This window comes from Tiliqua scincoides, chromosome 8 (assembly GCF_035046505.1).
Source record: "Tiliqua scincoides isolate rTilSci1 chromosome 8, rTilSci1.hap2, whole genome shotgun sequence".
NCBI lineage: Eukaryota > Metazoa > Chordata > Lepidosauria > Squamata > Scincidae > Tiliqua > Tiliqua scincoides.
In genome coordinates, this window is record NC_089828.1 from 34,888,251 (window position 1) to 34,905,974 (window position 17,724).

Here is a 17,724-nt window from a genome sequence, read left to right on the forward strand (position 1 = left end):
CTGCATGTAAAGCTATACCACTGAGCTATTTCCTCCATACCGCTTGGGGTGTAGAAAGGGATAAAGACTCAAAGGTCTTATTTATTTATTTGCAGAATTTATATCCCGACTTTCCACTCCAGAAAAGAGCACTCAAGGCGGAAAAAGCAATGGGGAAGTCTTGGGGAAGGCAATTCTGCTGCACCTGAGTGTGGCTCTTAATATAGTAGCTCAGATGAGCCAAGGCAGATGTCCTTCCATTCGAAATTGAGACCTGAAGCCCCAACAGTACCAGAGTAGAGATGGCATTAGAGGTCAGCCAGGTGAGCATTGATCAAGATGGGTCCAGGCCTATCACAGTACCCATCAAGCTGGTGTGACCCTAAACTCTCAGTATAGAAGGCAGTGGTAGCAACCAATGCACCATCAGGGAGCCACAGGGAGTCCAGTGCACAGCTTTGCCCCAACTTCCCCAACAACCTATCACTTGCTGCAGTAGCAGAGAGCACGAAGCCCAGCTATGTCTATCCCCCTTACCCTGATCAGCTGCCTCTGTGTCCTCACTGAGTGTTCCAAGGGTGTAGCCAGAAGCTGGTGTGGATGTTCTAAGACTCTGAGGGGCTTTTTCTGCATCACCTAAAAAAAAAATGAGGAGGAAACAGAAGCACAAAAGGAAATATTTCTTTATCCAGCACGTTATTGATCTGTGGAACTCCTTGCTACAGGATGTTACTGATGGCACCTGACCTAGATGCCTTTAAAAAGGGGTTGGACAGATTTAATTAGCAAATGTGAATGACAGGATACAAGCCATGATGACTGCATGCAACCTCCAGGTTTTAGAGGTAGCTTATTTCCTTTACTAGGGAAAAATCTACACTTAAGGCACTGAGGTTTTAAACGTTTTAACTGCAACTATATTGGGTAGATCTCAGAGGTTGTAATGGAGCAAATGGGATGAGGAAGGAGGCCTCCAAGGTGGGAGCTGTCAGTTGGGTAGCTCTTCAGTCTATTGCTGGGCTCAGATTGGCTCCAAAAAAGCCAAATATGTTTTTTTCAAAATTGTGTGGAAATTGGCATTGTAAATTGCCCTACTCACCTCCAGGAGCCTCCAAGTCCGCTCCGTTGCCTTCCAAGCTTCGCTTCCACCCAGATTCAACCATGATGCCTGAGGTGAAATGCCAAATGCTGCCCCTCCCTTACCCAATGACATGCCATCCTCTGCTCCTCCCACTCTCCAGTGCCCTGGCCCAGCACTCCCCACCATGTTTCCCCTTCCTCTCTGTGCCCTTCTTCCTTTTCCAATCCAGGGAGTGTGAGGAGGGGGAGGAGCAGTGGAGGCAATTGGGCAGAGATGGGCACCCCCACCAATCTGTTGCTTGGGCCTCATGGATGGACTGGCCTTAGGTTCCACCCAAAATTTTCCTCAAATTTGAGGCATTACAAGATCCCCCCCCCTTAACTTGTATTTCTAGGTTCAGAAATACAAATCTTGGCAACCTTTCTGCTCAAGAACTCTATAAAATTCTGAGCATCTGCTAACAGGCAGCCTATAGATCACCTTCTGCATCCACGCCAGTGTCCTCAGCCACCTTCAAGAAGATCTGGAAGAGAAAATAAAACAAACTAAACAGCACAAAACAAAATAAATAGAAATAAACCATTCGTTCTAGCTTCTTCAGGCTAAGTTCTTTAGGAGTATACTGGGTCTCCCTAGATGTGCACCTTATGCAGCTACTTGTTTAGAACTGGGGCAATCATTGCTCGAGACTAGGGTGTGGCAGCTAACACTTAAGTACTGGCTGCATGTCCTTTTTCACACTAGCCAGGGTAGTCTGCTATACCTCATGATTTCTGAACATAATACCCCTGTCTGGCTCATTAGAGACTGGAAGAAAATAGAATCTATGGGTCTTCTTTTTGACCATCTGGTCCTGTCTTTGGAAACAGAACTCTTTTCAAAAGTTAAACAGAGGCTTGTGGACATCGAATTTCAAATCCTCCTTAGCCAGGCCACACGGACTTGTTCCCCCTCAAACTTCCACATTCTGTTAGCCTACAATCAGATGGCTCCTTATCTGACTCTTTTGATTAATCCTAAGGAACATCGTGTAATTACACAACCTAGATTTAATGTTGTTCCTTCCTCAGTAAACTCAGGAAGGTATCATAAGGTTCCTCTTCTTGACCGGCACTGCCCTTGCCCTTTGCTGCAGGCTGAAACCCTCTCTCATATGTGGTGATGGCGACTGGCCTGGATGCCTTTAAAAGGGGATTGGACCAGTTTCTGGAGGAAAAATCCATTACGGGGTACAAGCCATGATGTGTATGCGCAACCTCCTGATTTTAGAAATGGGTTATGTCAGAATGCCAGATGCAAGGGAGGGCACCAGGATGCAGGTCTCTTGTTATCTGGTGTGCTCCTTGGGGCATTTGGTGGGCCGCTGTGAGATACAGGAAGCTGGACTAGATGGGCCTATGGCCTGATCCAGTGGGGCTGTTCTTATGTTCTTATATATTTTTCTCTTGCCCAACTCATACTGATATGCACTCTATTTCTCTAGAATGTAACCTAGCAAAAAAGAATGAGCTCTCATAGCAGCTGAAACATGTATATTTATTAAATGACGGCCCAATAGATGTGTTGCAGGGTACTGCTAATTTCCTTTTGTCAGTTGTAGAAAAGTACGGAAATAGACCGGTGTAATATGGTTTATTTGTACTATTTGTATTTTAACCTTAAAATTCGTGTATGACCCTTTTAAAAAAATTTATATTTCTTTTTATTTTACACTTTATTTTACTTTAATAACTTATTTGTTGGAACATGAGTTTATGCCAATGAAGCTCAAGCTCTCTCTCTCTCTCTCTCTCTCTCTCTCTCTCTCTCTCTCTCAATAAACAGCCATCCCTGCCATTGGTGATTGTCATTCTTAATTCTCTTCCTCTATGATACCAGGTGCCTAATCCAATGAGGGGAAAAAAAAAAAGATGAGGAGGAAAATTATCTTGGAACTAAGATGGGTGCAGAGTGGGAGATTTTATCTACATGCATTTCATAAATTTATATCTCATCTTTCCATTACTTGTAATGTCCAAGGTGATTTTAAAAGGTTAAATATGCAACAAAGAACAACAGCATCAAAGAAATATTGTAGGCATGACTGCATCAAGTTTCTTTTTGTGCAGTCTGTTTTACCACTGAGCCCAAAGCACTGGCAAAGTGCCACACAAAAGGGCCTTGATGCTATCTTACCTAGGATCAAATCAAGATTGGCTTGTTGTAGTGTTTTACTGCTGCACATGAGTGCATTGTTAATAAAGAGAGGAAAAGAGGCAGAACAGATGCTGCAGCCCAACACAGGGTAATGAATAATGAAGCAGAGGCTTCCCAGTGTTTTGGCTCCAGTCTGGAAACAAAACCAGTTAATTCAAAACTGACAAAACATTCTTCCCTGAAAAGGCGACCTCAAAGGTCTCCCTAGCTTGACATTTCTAAATTTTGTATTGGCCTCTGGGAAAAACATCCTGCTATGGCAAGCCATTTCCAAAATACCTCTTCCAAGCTGGTGTCAGAGATGCCATAGCCAGAGATGCCAAGTTCACCCAGGTGAGCATCCAGCTCCTTGAACAGCTCCCCAAAGGTCCCGTCTTTGGCTCCACCGTATGGCAGGACATAGAGGACTTCCTGGCCAATGTCTTCGGCCAATCGAGAGCCAGGGATCAGTTTTTGTATCAGAGCTGTAAGCTGGGGCACATCTGCAAACAACCAAAACAATGTTATGGGGCTGGTTTGGGAGAGCTGCTGTGGCAGGATGACTTAGCACAAGATCAAGATCTAAAAGAGCCCTGCTGGGACAAACCAAAAGGCCCATGTAATCCAGCATCCTCTTTCCATCAGCTGCCAGCCTGGTGCCTCAATGAAGCATACAAGCAGGTATCCTACAGTTGCCCTTACAGGGCTTCTGCTCCCCAGGAACCAGAATTCAGAGACAAACTGGCTCTCAAGATGGAAGTTCTACTTACTATGACACCAACAAGCCCTGGTAGATCAGACCCACAAGCCCTTCTAGTCCAGGGCCCTGCTGCCCACAAATGCCTTTGTGGGAAACCCACAAGCAGAACACGGCAGCAACATCCTTTCCCCACTCTAATCTCTTGTAGGTGAGACTTGAGAATTCGTGTCCCAGATTGAAACCCATCTCTATACCCACAGGAAGAAGCAGACTCACCCATGGCATTCGACTCACTGTTCTGTTCACTCCCCAGCCCAGTGTCACAGCTCCTTTCTGAATCACTATCAGCCTACAATGAGAGAAAGGAGGAAAAATGGAGAAAAAATCCTGGAGGAAAAATCCATTACGGGTTACAAGCCACGATGAGTACGTGCAACCTCCTGATTTTAGAAATGGGCTATGTCAGATGCAAGAGAGGGCACCAGGATGCAGGTCTCTTGTTATCTGGTGTGCTCCCTGGGCCATTTGGTGGGCCGCTGTGAGATACAGGAAGCTGGACTAGATGGGCCTATGGCCTGATCCAGTGGGGCTGTTCTTATGTAAAGGATTGGGGTGAAAGGCTCAGCCTGAACACGCATATTAAAAGAGCCTTCAACCTCCCCCCCCCCATCACAACATCATTCTATAAAACCATGGTAGAGCTAAACTTGAACGTATGACTCACAGATCAAAGTCCAACTCTCACAGAGCCTGGCTATATGTTATGCTTATCACAAAAAAGTAGCCCCATCTCAACCCTTCTATGAAGGAGCTTCAGAAATCTAAACAGTTGAATCTATTTTTCATGTGAAAACCAATGTGAGGCTTTAAAGCCCTCCAGAGGCCTTAGAAGGCTTTCTGAGAGCTGGGGAGGCCACGCACAGCCTCTCTAGCCTTCAGAATGCCTCTGAAGCATCCAGGCAGCAGATGTGGCCAGCCTGCGGGGTGGCAAGGCTAATGTGGTAGTGGAGCTATGCCACCCAGGGTCACTTGTACCCGTGGATCCCCCTAGGAAGGCCACAGACCTCTGCCCCCACATCATGGCCCCAATCCAATTCACAGATTTCCCACATCACACTTAATTTAGCCACACATCTCAAGACATGAAATATTTACCTTCTTGCTAGGAGACACAACACCATTGGCGATGCCCATGGGGCCTGTGGCCTCGCGAGCCCCACCCACTTCCCGTTTCACCAGAGTCAGGTAGTAACCAGTGCCCAGCTTGGTCTTAAGGAAGAGTGAGGAGCCACAGCAGCAGAGCCGTCCTTGCGAGATGATGGCTATGCGGTCGCCGAGCAGGTCCGCCTCATCCATGTAGTGGGTAGACAGGATGACTGTCCGACCTGGTGGTGATGCAGAAGGAGAAGGGGCTCTTACAAAGAGCAGCAAGCTTGTTTGAGCAACTTCACCTGAACCTGTTTAGTTCCTCTTAATTATTAGAAAAAACTTGATTTATAGCTAGAGGTGGGAGAAAATAGCTTTATTTTTTTTTTGCAGATTTCGGTTTTTTCCAAAATTAGAAGTGCAAAAAGTGGTGTTATGTATTTTTATTCAAAATTTACATTATAATTACTATTATTATCACTTTAAAAGTGTACTAGGTAGGTGATATAGGTGAAACACTGTCAGCAGATGCAGCCACATTCATTATTCACAAATCTCCCTTAATAATTTTTAAAAATCATATAATCTATAATAATAATAAATCAAAAATGAGATGAGTTTTTATTTTTATCATCATCATTTTCTCCCACCTCTGTTTATGGCACTTTGGGGTGAAAATAGGCATGGCAGTCTTCCCACAATTCCCTGCCCCAAGATGCAGCCCTCCCTGCAACACCCAGCTCAGACCTGCACGATACTTCAGCAGTAGTTCCCAGATGCCTCGACGAGAGTAGGGGTCAACACCAGCTGTGGGCTCATCCAGAATCACCACCTTAGAGCCACCCACAAAGGCAATGGCTACGGATAGCTTGCGCTGCATTCCCCCTACCCCAGGAAAAAAGAACAAAAACATGGCCTCAAGCACTTGACCCTTCAATTTTTCTAAAGGGTGGGTTTCCCCATTTCCAGTCCTTTTTTGGTCCTCTAAATAGCGATGCTCCTGAATTTCACTCCTGCTGAACTACAGTTTATCAAGAAGAAGATCTAGATGTTTATTTCAGAAATAAAGGCTACGCCATTCAGTTCAGCTTTTGGTTCATTTCTATCTTCTTTCCTTCCATGTTACCAAAGTGCAAAATGCACTGCAGTAGAAGGAGAGAACAAGTGGAAGATTTTAAAGTCAGATTCTCTTGTTTCTCCAGCCATATCCCTGAACTTGAACTTTGTCATGCCCCTTTGTCCAGCAGCCAGACACTTCCCAGGGTATAGCCTAGACTCTCCCTTTCTCCCCACTGCAGTTCCTGCTACCCCCTTATGTCCCAGCAGTGGCACGATCCTGGGGAATCACACTTCTGCCTTCCCCCTCCTCACCCCTTGAAGGGGCTTTGGCTGGTGCTTCCCAGGTTGGTGGGTCACGACCCACCAGTTAGGAACCACTGCTCAAGGCTTCTTTTCTATTGCCTTTCCTCCTTCCAAAGGCCCTTGGAGTAGTTCTTCCAGCCTTTCTTTTCCTCCCTGTTTGGATCCTTCAGTGTTCACCCCTTCTCAGTTTCACCCTCTTCTGTTTCTCTGCTTCACTCCAGTTTGCCTCCTGTTCTTCTTTCCTCCTCTGGTCTTTTCCCTCCTTCTTGCTTTCCTCCTTGCATCTCTTCTGGCTCCTTTTAAGGCAGCGGTTCCCAAACTTATCAGTCACTGTGCCTTCTTCTTTCAGCTCTCCTGAGCGCCAGCATCTTGGATTATGCGAGATCCTGCAAGAATTGTGTGAGATCCCACAAGATCTAAGATGGCACTGTCTAGGACAGCAGGAAGAAGAGGCCACCAGGAGGCATCCCACAGCACCCTCAAGTGCCATGGCAAACAGTTGAGAACCACTACTTTAAGGAACCACTACTATCAGCCATCCCAATTGATGAGTAGACAGGGTGCCTGCTCTCAGGAAGTGCACTGCGGCAACATCACCACCAGGTATCTCCTGGAAACCCATGGCAAACCTTGGCAGCACGAGGCTGGTGGGGCACCATAGTGATAATCAAAGAAGGGAAGATTGCAGCAAACTACACACGCACCACATTCTGGACAAAATACAGAAATTAAGACAAAGTAACAGTGGAGGATTCCTATAGCATTGGTTCCACTTTGGAACAAGACTAAGTTCATGTCCCAGATACTACAATGCTTGCCTCTCCTTCCTTCGACCATACTTTGGTGACTCCTTATGCCTGAACACAGGAAATGCCAGGAGGAATCAAAGCACTCTGGGACATGTAGTTCTGGAAAGCACATGTCAGATAAGAAAGTACATTTCTCTGTTTCTCAAACTACAAACCCTAAAGTTCCCTGGACTACCTCTCTCCCTCTCTCTCGGCTAGCAGCACAGCATCCAGGAAACATTTTATCCAATTATGAGCTGCTCTAGCCAATCTCACCCAGTCTTCCAAGATCAGAACATACCAAGTCGACACAGGAAAATGACATCCTCAGCTCAGGCCAGTCCCCCACCCTGGGTCTGGGTCTAAAATTGTTTCCATCACCACCATGATAGGAATCCTTGTTATCTTATGTCTTGCACTTCTAAAACTGCCACAAACTGGATCAATTATTTCTCCCAGGATTAAACAATGGACATTCTGCATGCAAAGCAGGTGCTCTACCACTGAGCTATAACCCCTCTCTACACAGAACGAAAAATACATATAAATATACCATCTCCAGTGTATTTCCTTATTCCCCCCCCCCCCGATCCATACCCCCAAAACTCACCTGACAGGTTCTTAGTCTGCTCCCGTCTCTTATGGGGCAGCCCCACATCCTGGATTATCTGCTCCATTTCCTCTTGGACTTGTTGTCCGGACAGCCCCTTCAAACGCCCATAAAACCAGATATGTTCCTCCACAGTCAGGCTGGAGAAAAAGATTGGGTAGGGCAGGATTAATGAGCACCCTAAACATACTGCAGAGCAGAGCTGAAGCTCAGCTGGAGCCCATCAGTGCTGCACCTGGACTGGTTGCCTGCTATCCAGCTCAAGTATCTGCTTGTCTTCAGACAGGCAACCTCTCCAGTTTTAAAATCTAGTGAGCTCCCAGTTTATCAGCTGCAGAGAAATAACAGCCAGACATATAAATATAAGCATTTATAGAATGCCTTTCAAGTGTTGAACTCATTTTATATACATTATCTCAGTAATCCACACAACAGCCCTGTAAGCAAATACTATTATCTCCACATTGCAGATGGAGAAGAGACTAGTAGGGAGTGAATGGTCTAAGTTCATCTAGGAAGTTCAATGGGAGATTCACTCTGGGGACTTCCCGATTCATACTGGTGTTTCTTAGCTGTCATGAAACACTAGATCTCTGTAAGATCTGGCAGTCTGGAACCAAGAATCCAGGTAGCAGAACACAGTGCTTTCCTTCCTGTGCCACCAATGGAGCTCTCACGCAGAGGGAGGTACTGTATCTCTGCTACAATGCAGCATCAGCCTTAAGGTCAGGGCCAATACGGCAGCAATTCAGTCCAAGTGACAAGAGGAACCAATAGCGGCCAGGCTGGTTCCATGCTCCAGCTTCAGTCTGAGCAACATGACTGACCAGCTGCAATGCAGAAATGTCTTGGCTAGTCCACCATCTTCCAGCCTGTCTTCCACCTCTGGCCCCTTGACCTCACCTACCTGAGCTAAAACCACACCCCAATCCCTCCCAAGCCTTCAGGGTCCTGAGAGTCTCAGAAGGCCATATGTCAAGACACCATCAGATCCAACTGCTGGAAAGATACAGTGGTTTGTGTCTCCCCTTCCCTTCATTTTTCCCATCATCCACCTTGGTCAGCACCTCCCATTCCAAAGCCCCTCCCAACAGCCTTACATGTCAAAGAGGACATTGTGCTGAGGACACATTCCCATGGTTTTCCGTATGATGTCCATATCCGAGGAGATGTCCCTCCCCATGACGTAAGCTGTCCCTGAGCTGGGAGGCAGGAGGCCAGTCAGAATGGACCTGGAATTCAGGGGGCGACATGGGGAGGGAGTGTAAATGGAAAAATATGCACCAAAAATAGCCTCCCTCGGCAGTCATGCAAGGAACAGGCCTTTGAAAAAAAACACACAAATAGATTTACTCATAAATATATAGTATATAAAGAATCTCAAGATGGTCCTTGGCTGATATATACAGAAGAGTGCATCTTAGAGCAAGAGAGCACTCAACAAAGCACAGCACATTCATACTCTCTCTGGCTCAGAACACTTTTTTTTGGGGGGGGGGGAGTCGTAAGTTATACATAAAGATGCTTCACTGACCAATGCTTTATTCCCCACTGACAGGTGCATCAGAATTCAAGCATGTGCATGAACACCACCAAAGGTCAAACTACATGTGACCAAAAAATGCATGATTGATGGATATGCTTAAACTGGCAATGTCTCTGCTTTAACAAAACAAAACCACCTGGGGATTGGGGGGAGGATCCAGTTCCATGCAACATAATTCCCAAATAGGGGGGTGGAGAGAGAAACGACAGCCATCAACCACACAGATAGGGAAGTAAAGGGAACAAGGCCTCCTATGATTGCCCACCTAGGCCCTCAAAACTAGCTAATGAGCCCTCAGTTTTCACCGTCTACAAATGAGGGCAGTGAAATGGGGGAAAAGGCTGTTGGCTCTGTATGCAACGATATCCAGGATATGTCATTTTTGCTTTAACAGAGAGTGCAAACACTCAGTTCAGACTGTTCAAGTGGCTCCCAGAATCACTTGGCTTCAAATTCTGCTCCAAGGCTGCCTTGATGCAAGCACCAGGCAAATTATAGGGAACATTGATGGAGATGTCCATAATATCTTGAAGACAAGGATTGTAGGAACATATGTAGTTACTTCCTACTGAATCAGAGCCTTGGTTTCTCTAACTCAGTAAAGTTAGCTCTGGGAGCAACTCTTCAGCTTTTGCAAAAGGGATCTTTCTCAGCCCGCCTGAAGATGCTGCCAGGGACTGAACCTGGGACTTCTAACATGCATAGCTCTACCACTGAGCTATAGCCTCTCCAAGTTTCAAGATCACCCAATGCCTTCCAGCCTTGACTTACATGGTAGTGGTCTTGCCAGCACCATTGTGACCCAGAAAGGAAGTTATCTGGCCCTCGTAGAAGTTAAGGCTCAGTCCGTTGACAGCAATTTTGCTGGTACTGCGGTAGATTTTAACCAGGTTGCGGATGGAGACACCCACCTTCAAGTTCTCTTGAGGCTCCTCCACCAGCACTGGGGAAAAGGAAGGGGAAAGGTGTCACTAGTCCAGATGTTCCATTCTGCATCTGTATACTTCATTATAATTAATGGATGTATATCCCACTTTCCACCATTTAAGTCTTCAAGAAGGCTTACAAACCTATTTGAATGAAGTCATTTTCATTCACAGTAAGGGTAAGCTTCCCACACACAGACTTTCCACCCAAGAACAAACCACTAGATGCCCATATCTTATACCTGACATTTTCTCTTCAAAAATGTGATGCACTTACTGTATTTACAAGAGGACAGGAACCCTGCCCCAAGGAGCATACAGTCTAAAACCAAACACAGGTTTGGTTTTACAAAACACAAAACACAAATTTCCATTAAATGTGCTTATGCTTACATACAATGGGGAATGAGGATTGTGCCAAAGTCTTCACAGAAAAAAGAGGGTTTTGAAGAGGGACTTGAAGAAAGGAAAACAGGCAGTAACACAGAGGCAGTACAGGCATAAGGGGATAGCCAAGGAGAGCGGATGGAATAAACTGATTAAGCAGGAGATTAGTGGGGTTCTTGTATGCAGTTCCAGACATAGGGATAAGACCAGAGTCACTTGACGAATGCACAAATTTTGAGAAACCCTAGGACTAGACCACACCAGACAGGAAAATGCCACCTGCATGCACTGAACACAGGTTTGGCTTTGAAAACTACTTGGAAGCACCTATGAGGGCAAAATATGACAGCTAAAGGTACTGAGGCCCAAATCCTAACCAACCTTCCTGCACTGACATAGTTCAATGGGGCATGTGCTACATCCTGCAGTTCTGTGGCAGTCACAGATGCCTCCTCAAGGTCAGGGAATGTTTGTTTCCTTACCTCAGAGCTGCACTGCCCTTATGTTGGTGTTGGAAAGTTGGTTAGGATTGCACCCTTCCTGGAACTAGCTACTTGGAACATTATCTTATCAGTATTAAAAAATATCCACTGGCTTCTGGTGTACCTCAAAACCCCTTTTGGCTTGGAATCCAGGTATCTAAATGACTGCCTGCTCATGTACAAACCTTTCCAGATGTTGAGACCACCTATCCTCAACTCCCCCAAGTTATGAACATATGAGGCTGTCATATTGAGTCAATAGACTCTTGGTCTATTTAGCTCACTATTCTTTCCTACACTGACTGGCAGTAGATCTGGCGTAGTATGTTTTCAAGACAGGTTTTTCTCAGCCCTACCTGGAGATGCTGGCAGGGCTTGAACCTGAGATCTTCTGCATGCAGTGTAGGGGCTCTACCGCTGAGCTCTGGCCCCTCCCAACATAGGTCAAGTGCAATGGAACATGAACCTGTTTACCTTCAGCTGAATTGAGAGAATTTGTAGGAACAGGATGGGGAGAGCCATCAGTGGAAGATTCTCCAAACCAGTAACTCTTCAGGAAAGGGAAATTCCATGGCTTAGGAATCCCGTATTGACCTATTAACAGAAAATTAAGGCTGCAGTATATAAATTTGTCAGTATTAAAGGTGGTACTTAACAGGGCAGCATTTAAAAAAAAATATTTTAATATGAAAACCTCAAGTGGCAGGTTCCATTTTAGAAGAGACATTCCTCATACAGGAGGGAATGCCTCTTCTGAGATTTTGCCTGCTCTGACACACATGTGTAGAGAGCACGCATCATCTTAGAAGAGGCATACCTCTTTTTTACAAGAGGGATACTATGCCTGAGATTTTGCCTGCTGCACACTGAGGCTATGTTGTCCAATAACAAGAAAATATTTTTTCCCTTCAGAAGAAATGATTGCATTTTAAATAAACATTTAGCCTGCTGCTCTGCAAAAACTATATCAAAGGCCACTTACAATCATCATTATAAAAATAGCAATAAAATCAAAATACCTGTATAATGGATGGTGAGGGAGGGAAAGGGGAGATAAAAGGAGACTTGGAGATGGCAGAGACATTGAATGAGTTCTTTCCATCTGACTTCACAGCAGAAGACCTCAGGCAAATATCACTGCCTGAACAGCCCCTCCTGACTAAGGAATTAACAGTGCAATCCTAGTTTGTGATGGAACAGGCAGGCTGGTGCAGGTCCTCTCATGGATAAGAGGGTAGGTCCTCTTATCTAGGAACTGATAAGACTAGTAACTGATTGAGGACCAGGAAACAGAGAGTGGGCGTCAGTGGACAATTTTCACAATGGAGAGAGGTGAAAAGTAGTGTGCCCCAAGGATCTGTCCTGGGACTGGTGCTTTTCAACTTCTGAGACAGGGTTAAGCAGTGAGGTGGCCACATTTGTGGACAACACTAAACTTTTCTGGGTGGTGAAGGCTAGAAGAGATTGTGAAGAGCTTCAGAAGGATTGCTCCAAACTGGGAGAATGGGCAGCAAAATGGCAGATGCTTTTCAATGTAGTGTACAGTAATGTAAATTGGGGCAAAAAAAAAAATCAAAACTTCATATGTCAGCTAATGGGTTCTGAGCTGACTGTGAGATCAGGAGAGAGATCTTGGGGTGCTAGTGGACAGCTTGATGAAAGTGTCAACCCAATGTGCAGTGGCAATGACAAAGGCTAATTCCATGCTTGGAATCATTAGAAAACAGATTGAGAATAAAATTGCCAATATAATTATGCCATTGGACAAATCGATGGTAAGGCCATACCTGGAGTATTGCATTCAGTTCTGATCTCCACATTTCAAAAAAGATATAGTGTAAATGGAAAAAATACAGAGAGAGCAACCAAAATGATTACTGGACTGGGGCACCTCCCTTATGAGGAAAGGCTATAGTGTTTGGGGCTCTTCAGTATAGAAAAAAGGTGCCTAAGGGAGGACATGACTGAGACATACAAAATTATGCAGGGGATGGACAGAGTAAACAGAGGGATGTTCTTTCCCCTCTCATGCAACACCAGAATCAGGGGACATCTACTAAAATTGAGTGTAAGGAGAGATAGAACAGACAAAAGAAAATATTCTTTACCCAGCGTGTAAGTAGTCTGTGGAACTCCTTGCCACAGGATGTGATGATGGCATCTGGCCAAGATGCCTTTAAAGGGGAATTGGACAAATACCTGGAGGAAAACTTCATTACAAGCCATGATGGGTATGTGCAACCTCCTGATTTCAGAAGAAGGACACTTCAGAATGCCAGATGTAAGGGAGCGGCACCAAGATACAGGCCTCTTGTTTTCTTGTGTGCTCCCTGAGGCATTTGGTGGGCCACTGTGAGATACAGGAAGCTGGACTAGATGGGCCTTCTTATTATAATAATAAATACAGTACACAGTATTCACAGTGTAACAAAATATAGTATTAAGACCAAAAATATGGCTTCATTCACAATGTCAATTTATAATACAATCATATGAATATCTACTCAGAAGTCCCACTAAACAATCTATGATTTTGTTAGTGTTGGGATGGATGCTAAAGGTCATCTAGTCCAACCCCCACTAAATACAAACATCTGCTTCAGTTTAATGGGTTATATTCCCTCAGTGTGTTTGGGGCTGCAACCTGAACTAATAAATATGATCATTCAGCTAGGCGCTCTCTAACCAAGTAATAGGCTTTGCAAAGAATACATCAGTAGGGTTATGAGTCATGCATGGCTTTGAAACATGGAGGACCCAAGTTCAATCCATGCTTGATTATAAAGCTCACTGGTTGCAGCTAGTCCAGTGCTATGTGGATGTCACACAAGCATGGAAAAACCAAAGAGTGCTGTGCCAGTCAAATAATTCCACTTTAATGGCTTTTAGAATTCTCAACGTTGAGCGAACATAGTTCCCAAACGGAGGTCTATTTTGGAAAACTACCATGTTTACCTGGGCATACCCCTTCGATGTACCAGGTGGCCAGGCCATACAGGATAGCATCCAGGAGAAGTAGCCCTCCAGAGGTGGCAAAAGTGTACCCATCTCCTTCCACAGGGCTGATGTTGAGATTGTGCCACTGAACACCCACCCCTTGCTCCTCATAGAGAGAGAAGTACTCGCAACCAAATCCGAAAGCCACAGGAGACAAGAGGCTCTAGCAGGAGAAGAGAAAGAAAAAACAGGAAGTTAGAGAAGGCAGCAGTAAGCATTATCTGCAGCAAGCATAAGGAAGTGACCTAATTAGATACAGGGTGTTGGGTGAAAGCATTAACCAGTTAATTGGTTATAGTTGCAAATTTGATGTCACTTTCTCAGTGCAAAAGTGGGGATAAAAAACCAGGGAAACCAGGGTTGCGTGAATGCCACAATTCAATAGGAACAGCACAAAATGTGTTAAGGCAAAGAATTCAACGTTCCAGGCATCTTCAATTTCTTTCTTAAACAAATGTTATTTATGATTCTCACATTACAGAATTAGAAGCCACATATCAATTAAAAATAATAATAACCCACTACTACTAGTTTTAACAAATGGGTCAGTTCATAAGTTAATAGTTTAGAAGATGTGGTATGAATCATAACACCTCATACCCTTCCATCTTCCAAACTAGTAGAGAAACAAGAAGAACCTAAGACAACAGGCACATCAATTGAAGTGCTAACATTTTTCACAAAAACATTCTGGTTAAAATGACTATTTCAATTATTTACAGTCAACACATAGTTTGAAATGTTTGTTATAAACCTAAGGATTTTTAAAAACAAAAAACAAAATACAAGTTTCTAGACCTTGTAGAACAACAATCTGCTTGGAAAGATGTGGAGGGTCTCAGCAGCCAAAAGAGTGTCAGGAAGCCCAAACCTTGCGCTGGAGCAGGCAGGCCACTGGACCAGCGCAAGTTTGGGGCCAAAAGTGGCACAACCCAAGGCAAGGGGAAGCCTTTCCCCTTACCCTGTGTTGCGCTGCAGTGACCCCAAAGGGGCTACTCAGATCTGCACCGAGGTGGCAAAGATCCGAGCAGAACAGAGTGGCCAGGGGCTGCGTCATGCTGCCCGGGACTGGGGTCAGGATCCGGCATAACCACCGGATCCTGACCTTGCCGCCCTCTCCCTGCCCACCCACCTCACTGCTTGCCTCCCCACCCCAAAACACCTCCTCTCCATGCCCTCCCCAGACCCCTCTATCAGCCAAGCTCAGCCGATGCAAACTTACCCCGCCGGCCCTGAATCTGGCATAGGGAGGCCAGCACAACTTCTTGCGCTGGCCTCCCTGACTCCTAAGTCGGTGCAAGCATGCCTTATGGCACGTTTGCAACACCCCCAGGTTGGCGCAAGTGACTTGCAACTTTTTGGGCATGGTGTCCAGGACTATGCTCCTTTAGCCCATTTGTCCCCCTCAGTGATAATTTTTAACACCTGATTAAGATATTTCTGTATTGCCAGGCATTCATTAGTCAAGTTTTTATTCCCTGCTGTTTTCTTCATCTTTCCAGGTTTAATACATTTTGGTTTATTGGGGCCATGTCAATGGCTCAAAATACTTTACCAAACAAACACATAGACACAAGTGTCCTCACCACAAAGATCCGCAGAGGGAATGTAATGTGGTCGCGCCATGCCACGCACAGCACATAGGGCAGGTAGAAGGAGAAGTAAATGATGCCCCCGCAGGCTGAAGCCAGGTTGGCGCGGGAAAAGAAGGTGCTGATGAGGAAACACTGGGCAATGGTGGCCACTGCGAAAGTGGCCAGGAAGAGGAAGACCACGGCGGGGTCACTGTAGGGCAGAATATCTCCTACCTGGAAAGAAAATGAGTACGTACAAGCAGAGTTGTGTAGTACGGTAAGCAAAACTAAATTAGGTAAAATTAAAAATACCTTTGGAGTTTTTTAAAAACACAATCCGACAAGGATCTGTAAGCTTCCAGGGCTGACAGGAAGTTCAGACTAACAGATTGGGGTGGGGGGGAGCCAGGTTTTAGGAAGGAGGAAAAGGAAAAAGTTCACTTTTTGCTTTTCCATGTTCCAGATACACTCTATCCTCCAGGTAGCAATAAAATGCTCAGATTTGAGGCATTAAGAAGGTTTTTAAAAGGATGTTGAAAATCTGGAACAGGTTCCAAGGAGGTCTACTAACAGTCCAATCTTATCCAATTTTCCAGTGTCAGTGCAGCTGTGCCGATGGGGCTTGCACTGAACCTTGTGGTGGGGCAGCAGTCACAGAGGCCTCCTTAAGGTATGGGAACATTTGGTCATTTACCTTGGGGCTGCATTGCGACTGCACCAGTGCTGGAAAATTGGATAGGATTGGGCCCTAAGATGGCAAGAGGTCTGGAAACCAAATCCTATGAGGAATGGTTAAGAGAGCTTGATATGCTTAGTCTGGAGAAGAGAAGACTAAGGGAAGACATGGTCGCCATCTTCAACTACCTGAGGGTGCAATCCTAACCCCTTATGTCAGTGTTTTCCAGCACTGGCATAGCGGTGCCAATGGGACGTGTGCTGCATCCTGCAGTTGGCTGTCACTCACGGAGGCCTCCTCAAAGTAAGGGAATGTTTGTTCCCTTACCTCAGACCTGCATTGCCCTTATGTCAATGTTGGAAAGCACTGACATAAGGGGTTAGGATTGCACCCTCTAGGGCTGTCATGCAAAGTAGGGGATTTATTCACTGTGGCTCCTGAGGACAGGATTAAAATCAATGAGTTGAAACCACAGAGAAGCACAATTATGGTAAACATGAGAAAGAAATTCCTAACTGTTAAGAGCTGTCCAGCACTGGAACAGTTTGCCTTGTACAGTTGTGGGCTCTGTCTCACTGGAGGTTTTCAAGCAGAGGCTGGATGGCCATCTGACAGGGATGCTATAGCTGCCTGCACTGAGCAGCAGTTGGAGTAGATGAACTCCTAAGTCCCTTCCAACCCAAACATTCTGCAAGGCTGGCAAGCAGACCCAGAGCTGAGCCCTTTTAGCATTTCCTATTACAGCACAAGAAAGTTCCAAGTGATAGGGGAGGGGAAACTTTCCTATTTCCTTTCTCTCATCTCTTGATACTTTCTCCTTCCCTGCGAAGTCCAGGAGGATTCACGTCCTGGACTGTCAAGAAAACTGAATTGAAGTGCTCCTGTTAGGGCCTGGGGATATGCTGCTACATTTTCAAGCAGGTCATCAATTTTTGTTAATTTTAAATGGTTGCCCCCACATATCCTTACAACATAGGGATATGTGGGGGAAACAATTTTAATATAGGGCCTATATCATGAACAATAATCCTGAATCAAATGTCATTCCCATATATTAATTGCATCTTACTGATGTGCATACTTTTAATGTACATCTTAAGTGGGATCTCCACAAACCCAACAGCAGATTAATAACAAGGAGGGTGGCTTGTCCCCATGATCACAACCCCTTCAATCTAGAGAAGAGGTGGAAGACTCCAAAAAGAAAGCAGGTTCTTTGGGATGAGTGTCCTTCAGCACAGACTCTGGATGACCCTGCTCCACCTGAACCCTCTGGACAATGGGAGCGCCAACAG

The 17,724-nt window shown here is 45.3% G+C and overlaps 1 protein-coding gene across 1 annotated transcript in view; it reads right to left on the minus strand.

Annotated features, from left to right (window-relative positions):
* The window catches only part of ABCA7 (ATP binding cassette subfamily A member 7), a 62,408-nt gene that overhangs the window by 28,949 nt on the left and 15,735 nt on the right, over nt 1–17,724 (minus strand). Inside the window, exons 15-26 of the mRNA XM_066636588.1 lie at nt 15,766–15,987; nt 14,138–14,342; nt 11,657–11,776; nt 10,159–10,330; nt 8,942–9,073; nt 7,842–7,981; nt 5,829–5,966; nt 5,091–5,320; nt 4,212–4,284; nt 3,536–3,738; nt 1,541–1,583; nt 517–615 (exon numbers count right to left, since the gene is read on the minus strand). Of these exons, the coding sequence (XP_066492685.1) occupies nt 517–615; nt 1,541–1,583; nt 3,536–3,738; nt 4,212–4,284; nt 5,091–5,320; nt 5,829–5,966; nt 7,842–7,981; nt 8,942–9,073; nt 10,159–10,330; nt 11,657–11,776; nt 14,138–14,342; nt 15,766–15,987 (1,777 nt within the window). The remainder of the gene's footprint in view (nt 1–516; nt 616–1,540; nt 1,584–3,535; nt 3,739–4,211; nt 4,285–5,090; nt 5,321–5,828; nt 5,967–7,841; nt 7,982–8,941; nt 9,074–10,158; nt 10,331–11,656; nt 11,777–14,137; nt 14,343–15,765; nt 15,988–17,724) is intronic.